At 38.1% G+C, this 17,341-nt stretch overlaps 1 protein-coding gene across 1 annotated transcript in view; it reads left to right on the forward strand.

Moving 5' to 3' along the window:
• The window catches only part of LOC124774601 (extracellular sulfatase SULF-1 homolog), a 449,198-nt gene that overhangs the window by 408,810 nt on the left and 23,047 nt on the right, over window positions 1-17,341 (forward strand). The window contains exon 16 of the mRNA XM_047249494.1: window positions 9,855-10,042. Coding sequence (XP_047105450.1) covers window positions 9,855-10,042 — 188 coding nt within the window. The remainder of the gene's footprint in view (window positions 1-9,854; window positions 10,043-17,341) is intronic.

A 17,341-nucleotide genomic window follows, 5' to 3' on the forward strand; every position in this document is an offset into this window, starting at 1 on the left:
CTCTTAAATTCCCCCTCCCTCCATTCTGTTAAAATTACCTTCATTGTTTGTATGTGGGCTCTCACAGTGGACTGTTTCCCATTTTGCAAAAAAACCCTATTTAGATCAAATAAAACCACTATATTAACTTTTCTTGTCACATTGCCAATTGCCACTTGTGTGGTCAGATGAAATGCCCGAGCTCCTGCTAACAAGACAGAGGCCAGAATGATGGCCTGAGCTGCTACTCTCCACCACATGTGTGACCCTGTACTGCTAAAGATGTTGCAAAATTTTTGGGATGAATGTGCATGGTACACATGCTGCAATGGGCAATTGCAGAGGCTGTAGAGAATGTGTGCAGCTGAGACGGGTGTCGGCGAAGCCCAAGAACTGTAGCAAAGAGTTCTGAATGTCATGTACCCAGCATAAATCAACTTTTGTAATTTTAAAATTTAGTATACATTATGTTGATTTTTGAATTCTTCTCATCAATTATTATGCTTGCAAATATTAATTTAAATTTTGTCTGATCAATGTTTAGGATTGTTTCTTCTATTTTAACAGGCAAAATTTTTCTAGCTGACATCCACAAGGCATTTTATAGACCTCCTTATTGTTCACTGTTGTGAAACTAACTTTTTAACAATGTAGGAAAAGATAGGTTGCTACTTACCATAGCATTCTTGGACTTGGAAATCCTACAGATTGAATAAGAATCTACAATTAAGACATTTTAGTTCGGGCCAGTGTTGGTAGACATGTGTGCATGAGGTGCTTTTGGTTGTATGTATGAATGGTGTGCATTTCTCTTTTGCTGATGAAGGCTGTGGCCAAAAGCTTTGTGTGTCTTTTATTTGTGACTGTCTGCAACATAATGTGTCTTTTTTATGGTAAGTAGCAATCCATCTTTTGCTACATTATTGATATTCCTACCTGGAGATTCAGATTTTCAGATTAACTTTTTGTTCTATGTCTACCTGGACAATGATTATTTTATTGGTACACATTACTTTCAAAGCTCTTCCTTATTCTAAAATGTCTTAATTGTAGATTCTTACTCAATCTGTAAGATTTGCAAGTCCAAGTAATTGCAGAATTTTAGAAGTTCCCAAGCTCCTTCATGAATAATTCACCAACTAGCACAGTTACTGACCATCCAACAGGGCAGCAATTTTATTCCATTAAAAGATTTCCAGATTGACATTCCAAATTTCCTTACACCAATTTTTGTTGCATAGGAGATGCGGATTTGCTTTATTATTGATCACAAACACAGATGTTTTTTGAGTTGCAATCACTTTTTGGGGAATATTCTAAGTTTAGCAAAGACTGAAATAAAATATTTATGGAACTTGATTTTTTTTTAGTTGTGTGAGGAGTAAATCAGAAATGTAGTAGTTTGTATTGAAATAAGGGAAAAAAGTACATAATCAGTGCTGAGAAACAAAACAAAAATGTGCAGATACTTCATTATTTATAAAAAAAGAAAGAAATCTGTTTCTGTTTTTGTGAGGGAAAGAGAATCACTCAGACCTGATAAATTCTGGAACATTCATGGCACTCACTGTAGATCTGGCAGAGCTCAAGAACCAACAATGAATAATGAATATTCTTAAAGTTAGCAAGAGCATCGGAAGCATGAGTGATTGAGCAATAAACACTACATCAACTCAATGAATTGCTGTGCCAAACTTACATAATGATCCCTCAATCGATTGTTCTTTGAATCAGATCTTATAGTGTGATTTATAATAAAATGACTTAATGTGTTTGTTAATCAATCAGTGAATATTAGAAATCCTCAGGAAAGTTTTTTCAGCAATGTCTCAGGATTCCCTGACTTTTGAAAGTAAAATACATGTCTTGGACAGTTCTAGGTTTTCCAAATATTGCCACCCTGTTTAAACCCACTAAATCCTGATTCAGCTCCACTATAAATGGTTAGATAACAATGGAAGCAGTTTGGCAAACACTTATTTGTGCAATTTAATAAATTGGATTCTAAGAGCAATGCTTTCCAAGTAAGTGAAGCCTCTACATAACATTGGCATGACAGTTGTCTCCCATTGCAGATTTTTACAACGAAGAACTAATTGTAATTATCCTTGAAAATTCTTGCAACCACTTTGTACTGTGGCTGTTATCACATAACCTTTCTGGCAAGTAGTGGCTCTTATTAATTCAATACAAAATTTCTTGCTACATGGGAGAAATACAAACCTTCAAAGCAAGTATGACACATTCGCTGGGACTATAGCATTAAACAGCTGATTAACAGTTTGTCCTGTAAATACAACACAACCATCTGATGATGAACAAAACATTCAGAACTAATTAAGACAAGAAACAATAAAATGTGTTTAAAAAATTGTCATCAAGTTAGTGGTCCGTTGCTGTCTTTATAGCATTCCTTAAGTGAAAGTAACACTATACAAGAAAAAAAGAATTATAGTTCCTATGAAAAAAAGAAAGCAGACTGAGAAATATTTTACTGTCCCATATAAAATTTTTTGTGATGCACTAGTTATTTTTGTAGGTTTGGTGTATAGGACTACTGAAAGGCTCATGTGATATATAGCCTGTTGGCTTCACCACACTCTACCTTTCTTGCCAGGAACAAGTGCCCATTGTAGAAAGACGAGGCTGTTACGCATACTCTTTCAGGAACAGATAAGTCCTTAACTCAGTTGAAACACTCTCCTCACACTGACTGCAATTCAAACACCAAAATAAATAAAAATACAGATACTTACATATAGCGACTGTGAACCAAGATTCTGCCAATTTTTCGTTTTCAACTCAACAGTTTGATGTTGCTGTGATGCAGTTTGAAGCCCCAGGCTTGTAACTGTTGTCTCCTTGCTATCTTTTGTATTTATTTTCTTTGGTCTAAGGTGACAACTTTGGCTTTTGACAATCTGCAGCTTATTATTATTATTATTATTATTATTATTGCTATTATTATTGAGTTCTCCAGGATGTGAATCAAAGCAGTTATCCCATTGTTATCTCCTATTTCTAGCACCACATTCTTTCCTTACCCAATGTTTGCTCTGTGTTTTTCCTCTTTCTCAATTTTCTTTACAGCAACATAGAAATTTCAAACAATTTTGAAATCTGGTATTCAACTGGAATTTTAAATTTGTATTATGTAAATTAAAGGGGAATGGGGGAGAGAAAGGAAGGGAAAGGGAAGGAAGCTGCATTGTGGAATCAGCAGTGATGAGTGAAAATGTGTGCTGGGCTGGGATTCAAACCCAGGATCTCTTGCTTACTTAGCAGTTACACTAACCACTGTGCTACCTGGGCAAATGCGTGGACTATCTTAGCTCACTCCTGGCTGACTCACATTCCCACCTAGTGCCACCTATCCACATTCCCCATCCATGTCCATTTTTATTAATTTTAGATTACCACTGCATTTGCAGCCCTCCTCAGTTATCTCTGAAGTCCATCATGTACAAGATCGTTGAGGGACTTTGGCTCTTCAGTGCAAAATGTAAAATTAAAAACACCTTCAGCCATCTTGATTCTGAATGTAATTTATTTATGTGATCAGTTTCGGCATTTCGCTACGCCATCTTCAGACCCTTTTGTACAGACGACAACAATAATGACAGTGTGAACTACATACTTAAGGGGTGGTGTAAAATTTACAAGATCAGTTATATACAGTAGTAATATGTAGTAAACGTTTAACAAAACTCAAACTATACTATGTGTGACATCAAAGGATCACAAACTAAGAAATAAAATGAGAGCACAGCATAGTGAAATGCCAAAAGTGGTACTACAAATACATTAAATTCCACATGGATGGCTGAAGTTGATTTTAATTTAACATTTCTCTTAAACTGTTCCTGTTTTGGCAGCTCATAAGTAAATGTCCTCTTCTCTTATAAATATTGTCAATTAAATGAATGGAATAGATGCAGAAGTAAAACAGGAATAAAGTAAGTATTCCTCCTTTATAGTGAGGAGAAAAGAAGACATCATAAATATTCTTTGCAAAGAAAAAGCTGAATTGACAAGAAAAATAATATCTTTAGAAAACTAAATCAGTGATCTGAAGAGAAATGTTAAGAAAACCAAAAACGTTCAGAAATCAAACCTTGTTTACAGTTCAGGAGTTTGTCTCAGGCCCACCAAGGGCTGTAGTGTCGAATAATAATAATAATAATAATAATAATAAGCAGCTTGTTATTACAAACACACTTGTCCAAAGTTAAATGATCGGAAATGAGAATCACAAGAAAAACGAAGTACTTATTTTAGTGGACAGCTAGGAAAGAGGATGTGAATCAGTTCCACAAAAGAAGTTAGACTTTTCTTACCAGATGGAAACAATTATCAAACCAGGTGCACCTTTAAGGGAAATTGCAAAAAGTGTGGTAAATCCCAAAAAAGGTTTTACAACAAATGATAAATTAGTGGTGATATGAGGTATAAATTGAAATGGTTAAAAACATGTACAGGAGACATTAGAGATTATATTGAAACTCAGTCATAAAATGAATATAATAATCCATACTATCTCAAAATAACACAACGTACAACATCAAAATTTGGAAACTGAAACAACAAATCACTATATGATTCATGTTGTTGTTGTTGTGGTCTTCAGTCCTGAGACTGGTTTGATGCAGCTCTCCATGCTACTCTATCCTGTGCAAGCTTCTTCATCTCCCAGTACCTACTGCAACCTACATCCTTCTGAATCTGCTTAGTGTATTCATCTCTTGGTCTCCCTCTACGATTTTTACCCTCCACGCTGCCCTCCAATACTAAATTGGTGATCCCTTGATGCCTCAACACATGTCCTACCAACCGATCCCATCTTCTAGTCAAGTTTTGCCACAAACTTTTCTTCTCCCCAATCCTATTCAATACTTCCTCATTAGTTATGTGATCTACCCATCTAATCTTCAGCATTCTTCTGTAGCACCACATTTCAAAAGCTTCTATTCTCTTCTTGTCCAAACTATTTATCGTCCATGTTTCACTTCCATACATGGCTACACTCCATACAAATACTTTCAGAAATGACTTCCTGACACTTAAATCTATACTCGATGTTAACAAATTTCTCTTCTTTAGAAACGCTTTCCTTGCCATTGTCAGTCTACATTTTATATCCTCTCTACTTCGACCATCATCAGTTATTTTGCTCCCCAAATAGCAAAACTCCTTAACTACTTTAATTGTCTCATTTCCTAACCTAATTCCCTCAGCATCACCCGACTTAATTCGACTACATTCCATTATCCTCGTTTTGCTTTTGCTGATGTTCATCTTATACCCTCCTTTCAAGACACTGTCCATTCCATTCAACTGCTCTTCCAAGTCCTTTGCTGTCTCTGACAGAATTACAATGTCATCGGCGAACCTCAAAGTTTTTATTTCTTCTCCATGGATTTTAATACCTACTCCGAATTTTTCTTTTGTTTCCTGTACTGCTTGCTCAATATACAGATTGAACAGCATCGGGGAGAGACTACGACCCTGTCTTACTCCCTTCCCAACCACTGCTTCCCTTTCATGCCCTTCGACTCTTATAACTGCCATCTGGTTTCTGTACAAATTGTAAATAGCCTTTCGCTCCCTGTATTTTACCCCTGCCACCTTTAGAATTTGAAAGAGAGTATTCCAGTCAACATTGTCAAAAGCTTTCTCTAAGTCTACAAATGCTAGAAACGTAGGTTTGCCTTTTCTTAATCTTTCTTCTAAGATAAGTCGTAAGGTCAGTATTGCCTCACGTGTTCCAGTGTTTCTACGGAATCCAGACTGATCTTCCCTGAGGTCGGTTTCTACTAGTTTTTCCATTCGTCTGCGAAGAATTCGTGTTAGTATTTTGCAGCTGTGGCTTATTAAAATGATTGTTCGGTACTTTTCACATCTGTCAACACCTGCTTTCTTTGGGATTGGAATATTTATATTCTTCTTGAAGTCTGAGGGTATTTCGCCTGTTTCATACATCTTGCTCACCAGATGGTAGAGTTTTATCAGGACTGGCTCTCCCAAGGCCGTCAGTAGTTCCAATGGAATGTTGTCTACTCCGGGGGCCTTGTTTCGACTCAGATCTTTCAGTGCTCTGTCAAACTCTTCACGCAGTATCGTATCCCCCATTTCATTTTCATCTACATCCTCTTCAACTTCCATAATACTGTCCTCAAGTACATTGCCCTTGTATAGACCCTCTGTATACTCCTTCCACCTTTCTGCTTTCCCTTCTTTGCTTAGAACTGGGTTTCCATCTGAGCTCTTGATGTTCATACAAGTGGTTCTCTTATCTCCAAAGGTCTCTTTAATTTTTCTGTAGGCAGTATCTATCTTACCCCTAGTGAGATAAGCCTCTACATCCTTACATTTGTCCTCTAGCCATCCCTGCTTAGCCATTTTGCACTTCCTGTCGATCTCATTTTTGAGACGTTTGTATTCCTTTTTGCCTGCTTCATTTACTGCATTTTTATATTTTCTCCTTTCATCAATTAAATTCAATATTTCTTCTGTTACCCAAGGATTTCTACTAGCCCTCGTCTTTTTACCTACTTGCTCCTCTGCTGCCTTCACTACTTCATCCCTCAAAGCTACCCATTCTTCTTCTACTGTATTTCTTTCCCCCATTCCTGTCAATTGTTCCCTTATGCTCTCCCTGAAACTCTGTACAACCTCTGGTTCTTTCAGTTTATCCAGGTCCCATCTCCTTAAATTCTCACCTTTTTGCAGTTTCTTCAGTTTTAATCTACAGGTCATAACCAATAGATTATGGTCCGAATCCACATCTGCCCCTGGAAATATCTTACAGTTTAAAACCTGGTTCCTAAATCTCTGTCTTACCATTATATAATCTGTCTGATACCTTTTAGTATCTCCAGGGTTCTTCCATGTATACAACCTTTTTTCATGATTCTTAAACCAAGTGTTAGCTATGATTATGTTGTGCTCTGTGCAAAATTCTACCAGGCGGCTTCCTCTTCCATTTCTTAGCCCCAATCCATATTCACCTACTACGTTTCCTTCTCTCTCCTTTCCTACACTCGAATTCCAGTCACTCATGACTATTACATTTTCGTCTCCCTTCACTATTTGAATAATTTCTTTTATTTCATCATACATTTCTTCAATTTCTTCGTCATCTGCAGAGCTAGTTGGCATATAAACTTGTACTACTGTAGTAGGTGTGGGCTTCGTATCTATCTTGGCCACAATAATGCGTTCACTATGCTGTTTGTAGTAGCTTACCCGCATTCCTATTTTCCTATTCATTATTAAACCTACTCCTGCATTACCCCTATTTGATTTTGTGTTTATAACCCTGTAGTCACCTGACCAAAAGTCCTGTTCCTCCTGCCACCGAACTTCACTAATTCCCACTATATCTAACTTTAACCTATCCATTTCCCTTTTTAAATTTTCTAACCTATCTGCCCAATTGAGGGATCTGACATTCCACGCTCCGATCCGCAGAACGCCAGTTTTCTTTCTCCTGATAACGACATCCCCTTGAGTAGTCCCCGCCCGGAGATCCGAATGGGGGACTATTTTACCTCCGGAATATTTTACCCAAGAGGACGCCATCATCATGTAATCATACAGTAAAGCTGCATGCCCTCGGGAAAAATTACGGCTGTAGTTTCCCCTTGCTTTCAGCCGTTCGCAGTACCAGCACAGCAAGGCCGTTTTGGTTATTGTTACAAGGCCAGATCAGTCAATCATCAAGACTGCTGCCCCTGCAACTACTGAAAAGGCTGCTACCCCTCTTCAGGAACCACACGTTTGTCTGGCCTCTCAACAGATACCCCTCCATTGTGGTTGTACCTACGGTACGGCTATCTGTATCGCTGAGGCACGCAAGCCTCCCCACCAACGGCAAGGTCCATGGTTCATGGGGGGGGGGAGGGATATGATTCATACAATCATATGATAATACATATGATTCATACAATCAATGAATTAAGAAATGCAAACAAAACAAGAATCACTGTTAATTTTGAAATGGAACGATAAAATTGAAACAAATTTACTCTACAAGGCTTCCAATTAAACAGATAAGAGAAGAAACAGATTTGTGAAAGACTGGCTTCCCTCATTAGCAAGAATAATGTAAAAATGTCTAGTGTTGATGTCAAATCTAAAAAAAACTACTGACAGGTGAATAAGAAAGGACCAGAAGACATAAGAAAGAAAATGGCTAAAACAGGGCAAACTACAACTGATCAGTGGATTTAAAAAAAAAGGCAGAAGACATGGAAATGAAAGTAATCAAAACAGTGCAAGGTACAACTGACCAGTGGTTCAGAATAACAGAAAAGAAGAAAGAAGACACGAGTCTTTCCTTGTCATCCCGTCCAGTAAGTCTCCACTGGCCTGCAGTTCTGGGTGACTTTTCCAAAATCTACCCGTTTTCATAGGCCTCTCCAGTCCTTTTTCTTCACCCCTCTTCCTTTCCCTTGAACCCTTCTGCCTGAAGAAGGAGCCACTGTCTCCAAAAGCTTGCCTAATTATAACCTCCTTTTATGTGTGTATTCTGCTGGTTGGCGAGCACATCTTTTATCTATCCAATTACATTATATTGTCAAAAATTGATTGTTTTCTGTGTTATATTAAACTGGTAATAATGTTCTTTGTTTTGCCTATGTTTTCATAAATTTTATACAAGCATGCAGACGTAAGTCTGTTAAGTAATATTTATCTGCTCAAATTGTACATTAATCTGTGCCTGTAATTGTAAATGTATATTGACATATCCAGTATCACTCTAAGCAGTGACCAAAGTATAAATGAACGAATAAATAAAAAAATATCTGATTAAGCATGGCATTCTAATACTTTATGTCATAAATTTGACTTGAAATTGCCCCCGTCAAACGAAAGCTGCTATCTATGGCAAACAAAATGCCTTGGAGAAAATGTTAAATGCAGTCCTTAGAAAACAGGAACATCTTAGTAAGAAACATTGCACTGGAGACTTTTAACTCCTTAATTTAATTCATGTCATTACTGAAAATATAAATTTTCACCTTGCTGCATCTTTGGTGAAACATGTCCTACATATGCCATGTATATCAGTAACAAATGTATTTAGATTCTATAAAGGCTGTTGGTCTGTTTGTAATGATAAAATGAATACCACTAAGGCAGATGTTATAGCGAGTTTGTAACAAATGACAGTCCCATAATCCTTTTAGGGCAGGCATACTGGAATAATTATAACAAGTAAAAAATATTTGGGGTTGCAATGGTTTGGTGCACTTGAACAGGACTCAGTACTATCATTAGGACTCTCAGACCATGGGCATATCTTTCAATTACTTTATGGCACTGATAGCAGTAGTTACTTTGCCAAAAACGTGAATTTACCCAACACATAGCTCAGCCAGTTCCGCAGTTGACAGAAATCATATGAGTTAACTTTCGAGATCTTTAAATTTTTCGCCACCGAAATTTGTCAGCTTAGCCTAACCAATTAAACATTTTAATGATAATAATGTGATTTATTAGAAATACTATAAATAATAAGATGACAATGGGGTCAACCAATGAGGAATAAGCTGACCTGGAAAGGACTGCGACCCAAAGATTTTTTTGAAAATAGTCAAATAAAACAATTTTTGTTTATAGAGAATACTCATTCCAACATGACTAAAAAACACCTGCCTCCCTTTGTCACTATTAATGAGGACAATAGTTTGAGTGAAGCTGGCTTACAGCAAAAGATATTGCAGTTGATTCTGTGCTCCTATTTAGTCACCCTTTAATTCGTGCAGTTTGAAATATGCAATTAATTTTGTGCCTCCAAGGATTAATCAAAATCAATTTAAGTTGTGTCATGTATTTTATTGAAGATATTGAAACTTGCTTTATATGAACAGAACCATGACCCGCAGAGAAGAAAAGGAAATTTTGAAAGAAGCAAGACGTAAGATTAAAGAAGAACGACTTCGTAAGAAGGAACGCAAGATCAGGAAGAAAGCAAAGCTCATAAAGGAATGCCTCTCGGAAAAAATGAATTGCTTTAATCATGATAATGATCACTGGAAGACAGCACCTTTATGGAATGGTATGTAGTTTTATTACAAAAAAAACTCCTCTCTGCTACTTGATCCTGCAGTAGTTGTGGGTAAAACATTAGTAAATAGGTGGCAGTTCCTTGAACCAAACATACATTAAAATGCTGCAATGCTGGCATATAAAGTGGTTAAATGTATTTCAAACAATGGAAAATCCAGGTAGGAATATCAACAACATGGGAAAAGATAGATTGCTACTTACTGTAAAGAGGACACATTAAGTTGCAGACAGGCACAATTAAAAGACCTTACACAAAATTTCTGGCCATAGCCTTTTTCTGATGAAGGCTGTGGCCAAAAGCTTTGTGTAAGTGTATTTTAATTGTGCCTGTCTGCAACCTAAAGTGTCTTCTTTACGGTAAGTAGCAATCTATTTTACATTGTCAAATGTCTTCTAGTCTAACGTGAATTTAATAGGAGTAGCAGGAATGAAACTGTCATTTACATCAATCATGAGTACTACTTTGTAGTTAAATGCTTATATATAGCATAAAAAGGGTCTTTTTTTAAGTAATTGCCATGTCTGTTAGACATCGTGTTAGTAGTGGTCAATGAAAGGTTTTTGTATCAGTTATACTGTTTTAATCTAGAATGAAAAATATCTTTTTCTCTAGAACTGTTATTATTCCTTACAAACTATGTGAGTAACTTACAAGAAATACAAAAGAATTAAATGTGCTGGACTTCCTGATATATCTAAAAATCTATAATATATACAGGGTGGTCCATTGATAGTGACCAGGCCAAATATCTCATGACATAAGCATCAAACAAAAAAAACTACAAAGAACGAAACTCGTCTAGCTTGAAGGGGGAACCAGATGGCACTATGGTTGGCCTGCTAGATAGCGCTGCCATAGGTCAAACGGATATCAACAGCGTTTTTTTAAAGAGGAACCCCCATTTTCTATTACATATTCAGGTAGTACGTAAAGAAATATGAATGTTTTAGTTGGACCACTTTTTTCGCTTTGTGATAGATGGCACTGTAATAGTCATAAACGTATAAGTACGTGGTATCACGTAGCATTCCGCCAGTGCAGACGGTATTTTCTTCGTCATACGTTACCCGTGTTAAAATGGACTGTTTACCAATTGCCGAAAAGGTTGATACCTTGTTGGTGTATGGCTATTGTGATCAAAATGCCCAAAGGGCGTGTGCTATGTATGCTGCTTGGTATCCTGGACGTTAAGGAAACAGGAAGTGTTCAGCCACATGTGAAACATCAACCATGACCTGCAACAAATGATGATGCCCAAGTAGGTGATTTAGCTGCTGTCACAGCTAATCCGCACATCAGTAGCAGACAAATTGCGTGTGTGTCGGGAATCTCAAAAATGATGGTGTTGAGAATGCTACGTCAACATCGATTGCACCCGTACCATATTTCTATGCACCAGGAACTGCATGGCGACAACTTTGAACGTCATGTACAGTTCTGCCACTGAGCACAAGAGAAATTACGGGACAATGACAGATTTTTTGCACGCATTCTATTTAGCGACGATGCGTCATTCAGCAACAGTGGTAACGTAAACCGGCATAATATGCACTATTGGGCAACGGAAAATCCATGATGGCTACGACAAGTGGAACATCAGCGACCTTGGCAAGTTAATGTATGGTGCGGCATTATGGGAGGAAGGATAATTGGCCACCATTTTATCGATGACAATCTAAATGGTGCAATGTATGCTGATTTCCTACATAAGTTCTACCGAAGTTACTACAAGATGAAACTTCCTGGCAGATTAAAACTGTGTGCCGGACCGAGACTCGAACTCGGGACCTTTGCCTTTCACGGGCAAGTGCTCTACCAGCTGACCTACCCAAGCACGACTCACGCCCCGTCCTCACAGCTTTACTTCTGCCAGTACCTCGTCTCCTACCTTCCAAACTTAACAGAAGCTATCCTGCGAACCTTGCAGAACTAGCACTCCTGAAAGAAAGGATATTGCGGAGACATGGCTTAGCCACAGCCTGGGGGATGTTTCCAGAATGAGATTTTCACTCTGCAGCAGAGTGTGCACTGATATGAAACTTCCTGGCAGATTAAAACTGTGTGGCAGACCGAGACTCGAACTGGGGACCTTTGCCTTTCGCGGGCAAGTGTGAGTCGTGCTTGGGTAGCTTAGTTGGTAGAGCACTTGCCCGCGAAAGGCAAAGGTCCCGAGTTCGAGTCTCGGTCCGGCACACAGTTTTAATCTCCCAGGAAGTTTCATATCAGCACACACTCTGCTGCAGTGTGAAAATCTCATTCTGGTTACAAGAAGATGTTTCACTGCATGACAGAATGGCAATGTACTTCCAACATGATGGCTGTCCGGCACATAGCTCACGTGCGGTTGGAGCGGTATTGAATAGCATATTTCATGACAGGTGGATTGGTCGTCGAAGCACCATACCATGGCCCGCACATTCACCTGATCTGACGTCCCTGAATTTCTTTCTGTGGGGGAAGTTGAAGGATATTTGCTATCGTGGTCCACCAACAATGCCTGACAACATGCGTCAGCGCATTGTCAATGCATGTGTGAACATTACGGAAGGTGAACTATTCGCTGTTGAGAGGAATGTCGTCACATGTATTGCCAAATGCATTGAGGTTGATGGACATCATTTTGAGCATTTATTGCATTAATGTGGCTTTTACAGGTAATCACACTGTAACAGCATGCATTCTCAGAAGTGATAAGTTCACAAAGGTACGTGTACCACATTGGAACAACCGAAATAAAATGTTCAAATGTACCTACGTTCTGTATTATAATTTAAAAAACCTACCTGTTACCAACTGTTTGTCTAAAATTGTGAGCCATACGTTTGTGACTATTGCAGCACCATCTATCACAAAGCGAAAAAAGTGGTCCAACTAAAACATTCATATTTCTTTACGTACTACACGTTCAAATGTACCTACGTTCTGTATTGTAATTTAAAAAACCTACCTGTTACCAACTGTTTGTCTAAAATTGTGAGCCATATGTTTGTGACTATTGCAGCACCATCTATCACAAAGCGAAAAAAGTGGTCCAACTAAAACATTCATATTTCTTTACGTACTACACGAATATGTAATAAAAAATGGGGGTTCCTATTTTAAAAAACACAGTTGATATCCGTTTGAGCTATGGCAGCGCCATCTAGCAGGCCAACCACAGTGCCATCTGGTTTCCCCCTTCAAGCTAGACAAGCTTCGTTCTTTGTAGTTTTTTTTTGTTTGACACTTATTTCATGAGACATTTGGCCCGGTCACGATCAATGGACCACCATGTATATCTAGATATTGTACCTACTATAACTGGTGAGGGATACACTATCATTTCAAGCAAGGAGTTGCCTTAGAGTGATTTGCGATAAATGCTGTTGCATAAATCAAATCAATCATTATTGACTTAATTCTTTGCTATCCATTGTAAGTTGCCATTAGACATATTGGTTTTCTGCTTTGTTTCCAATGTTGAACATCACTGAACATTTGTGATTTTGTTACCCTTTTTACATGGTGTGCTGTCACAGAAAGTCAAACATATTTCATCATGTTGTACTAATACTTACTGTCACATAGTGCAAACTGTCTTCTGTATATTATAATACGCTACGTGGATAGATATGTCCAAGTGATAATGTGCTTTCATGTGGCTTTTGATTGCTGAAAGACAGCAGGCACAAAGTGTATAAGTGGTGGTGGTAATGCAGAGTGGCTTTTGTAGCATATGAAAGTTTACTTCTGGAATCTATCATAGTATGGTTCATGTTGCCTCAGAACGCTCTGTCAAAAATGAACAGTCTTATTAGTGAACCTCTGACCACTACAAATCTTTATACAATAGAGAAAATACTGAAGGGACTCCACTAACAAAACATTCAGTGTGTCTTTTCAGAAGAAATGAAGCCATTTCTTAGTATGAAGCTGTACATCTTCTGAATTCATAGGTGAAATCACATGATTATTTTAGTGACCATTGCCTAGCTTACACCTTAATCTTCAAGGTTGTTTTCCCTTGTCTTTAATTTTTTTCAGATATCCATTAAAATAAATAAATCCAAAATAAACAGCAGATGGGGAGGACACAGTTGTCAAGAAAACAGAAGTGGAAAGGGTTAACACAGTCATATGCGTTAAGTGATAATATGTAGATTAAAGTAGTGATACTTCCTGGCAGATTAAAACTGTGTGCACCGACTGAGACTCAAACTCGGGACCTTTGCCTTTCGCGGGCAAGTGCTCTACCATCTGAGCTACCGAAGCACGACTCACGCCCGGTCTCACAGCTTTACTTCTGCTAGTATCTCGTCTCCTACCTTCCAAACTTTACAGAAGCTCTCCTGCGAACCTTGCAGAACTAGCACTCCTGAAAAAAGGATATTGCGGAGACATGGCTTAGTCACAGCCTGGGGGATGTTTCCAGAATGAGATTTTCACTCTGCAGCGGAGTGTGCGCTGATATGAAACTTCCTGGCAGATTAAAACTGTGTGCACCGACCGACACTCGAACTCGGGACCTTTGCCTTTCGCGGGCAAGTGCTCTACCATCTGAGTTTGGAAGGTAGGAGACGAGATACTGGCAGAAGTAAAGCTGTGAGACCGGGCGTGAGTCGTGCTTCGGTAGCTCCGATGGTAGAGCACTTGCCCGCGAAAGGCAAAGGTCCTGAGTTTGAGGCTCGGTCGGTGCGCACAGTTTTAATCTGCCAGGAAGTTTCATATCAGCGCACACTCCGCTGCAGAGTGAAAATCTCATTCTGGAAACATCCCCCAGGCTGTGGCTAAGCCATATCTCCGCAATATCCTTTCTTTCAGGAGTGCTAGTTCTGCAAGGTTCGCGGGAGAGCTTCTGTAAAGTTTGGAAGGTAGGAGATGAGATACTGGCAGAAGTAAAGCTGTGAGACCGGGTGTGAGTCGTGCTTCGGTAGCCCAGATGGTAGAGCACTTGCCCGCGAAAGGCAAAGGTCCCGAGTTCGAGTCTCGGTCGGTGCACACAGTTTTGATCTGTCAGGAAGTTTCATATCAGCGCACACTCCGCTGCAGAATGAAAATCTCATTCTGGAAAGTAGTGATAGTTGTTATTCTTTAGTATGTATACACGATTTCATTTGAGTAGCCTACAAAACATTCCTATTGTTCAGATGTGATTTTATAATTTGAAAACCTGCATATTGTATTTTTCAGTGAATCATACTGTACCTGCTACTTATAATTATTTTAAGTTTATGAATGTAAGTGAAAATGTGAACTTTTCAAGAAAGTTTGGTACCAACCTCATAACTTTTGTTGTTTTTATTATTATTGTGAATCTCTGCTTCAGTCCTCTTTTGACCACCAGAAATTGCTATCTACAGTGTACGCTAAGTAGACCTATGCCTCAATGCATTTCAGTAGAGCACACAACAGGACAGTGGGTTTTGCATAAACTGTAGGCACACTGGATGACATCAAGGATTGACGTTGAAGAGTATGACAGGCTGGAGTGCAACACCTTTGCCAAGTGGGACAAGACAGTATTTAACTCTCCCTTACATGCGCCACCATTTACATCCAATAAACACATTCAGACTGTGAATCCGCATTTCACTTCATTCTAGTTTGATGAACAATTTTAATACTGTGCTTAGGAAACTTAATATATTTGAACCTGAGTAATGTAAATAAATCATTGAACTCATACACATAATGTCTTTGAGCAACAAGTGTAAATAAATAGTTTTAAGTCATAATTCACCCTAAAATCAATAAAATGATTTGCTGATCACTGAAATTAACATTCATTCTATTTGCTGCAGTTTTTATAAATGCATATTAACCAACAGTTATTTTCAGAAAACAGTTCTTTATTCCCTCACTGTTGGTTTCAGGTAAATCATTCACAGGGGTTACTATTTCCACTGAACTCACTACACATGCATGCTGCGACATGTTCCAGGCACACAAATTTATTGCACACATTGCAAAGAAATCTTGTTGACCTGTTTTCCTTCCTATCACAGAAGTAGCATCTTCCTCTACTAGTTGCTTGTGGCACTCTGGGAGGAAATTCAGCTTTCCATAATCCCAAAATTTCTGTGATATTGTTCCTGATGTTTGCTGCTTTATTTAGCTGTTTTGACCTGCAATACCAAATAATCATGCAACAATTCTTTGGCAAGAAATTTTGATACTCTTTTCTGGGAATAGTTGTGTTTGAATTGTTCTTGTAGGTTACATATCCATTCATTCCAGCAATGTTTAGGTGAGATAAAAAAATTTAAATGCCACCTTCTGGTAATTCTTGTTACAGAGTATGTACATTTCATCACATCTAATTTATCCACACCAGATTTAGCACCATTATAAAAAGTGATTTTAAAAAAAAAAAAAAAGCAATTGTCATATTCTTCCTAACTACAAAAAATGCTGGAATCTAAAGGACAATTTTTTGCTACTGTCGTAAATGTAGGAATTTCATAATTATATTTATCAATTGTTCCAGTCATTGTCAGGTTGTCATTTCCCAACAAGTCAACCACAAGCAGAATTGATTATCACGTTACATTTCTGCCAGATTTGGATATGCATTTCACCATTCTTTTGACAACAGCATGTGGCGTGTTGTCACAGAGATATGTCACATCAACCTGCTTTCCATAATATATTTCTAAATGACAAGATAAAAGATCTTCGTATCTGTAAGTGTGAAAATTTTTGTCCGTATTTTGCCAGTTTTGATGGAATGTATTGTGCAAATCCACATCTGTCCCTGAATGCATCCAGCATTTCATCTACTGTTACTAGTTCTGATAAACTGTAATGTTTCTTGCCTTTCTCAATTGACTGATCAATCAAGAATCAAACAGTGGCTAATTTACATTTATTTCTGGTGAGCTTTGTTTCTGATGATGTCAAATCTCAAACACGTCAGCAAGAAATGAAATCAATTTACACCCATTGAAAGTCTGAAGTACTTCATTCCAGTACCACCTGCAATCCAGAGATCCTGTAAATTTGTGTTTGATATTCGTAGAGAACTCGCCAAGAAAAGAAGTCCTAAACATGCCTTGATTCCTGTAATATTAGTGTCTGCAGCATCCCTTTTCTGGAATATTTACAGCAAATTGTAGACATGTGAATCTTAGTACAGCAAACAATCTATTCTATAATTACATCTCCAAAGAAATGCTGTAAACAATCAACTGGATACTTGTGTTTTTTGCTTCGCCCATGACCCCAGAAAATATTTGACAACATTATGTTGAGCTCTTCATACTCTCCTGTTTTGAATTAGAGGTCAATGGTTCCATTGCATGCTGTCTT

This window comes from Schistocerca piceifrons, chromosome 2, assembly GCF_021461385.2.
Source record: "Schistocerca piceifrons isolate TAMUIC-IGC-003096 chromosome 2, iqSchPice1.1, whole genome shotgun sequence".
Taxonomy (NCBI): Eukaryota; Metazoa; Arthropoda; class Insecta; order Orthoptera; family Acrididae; genus Schistocerca; species Schistocerca piceifrons.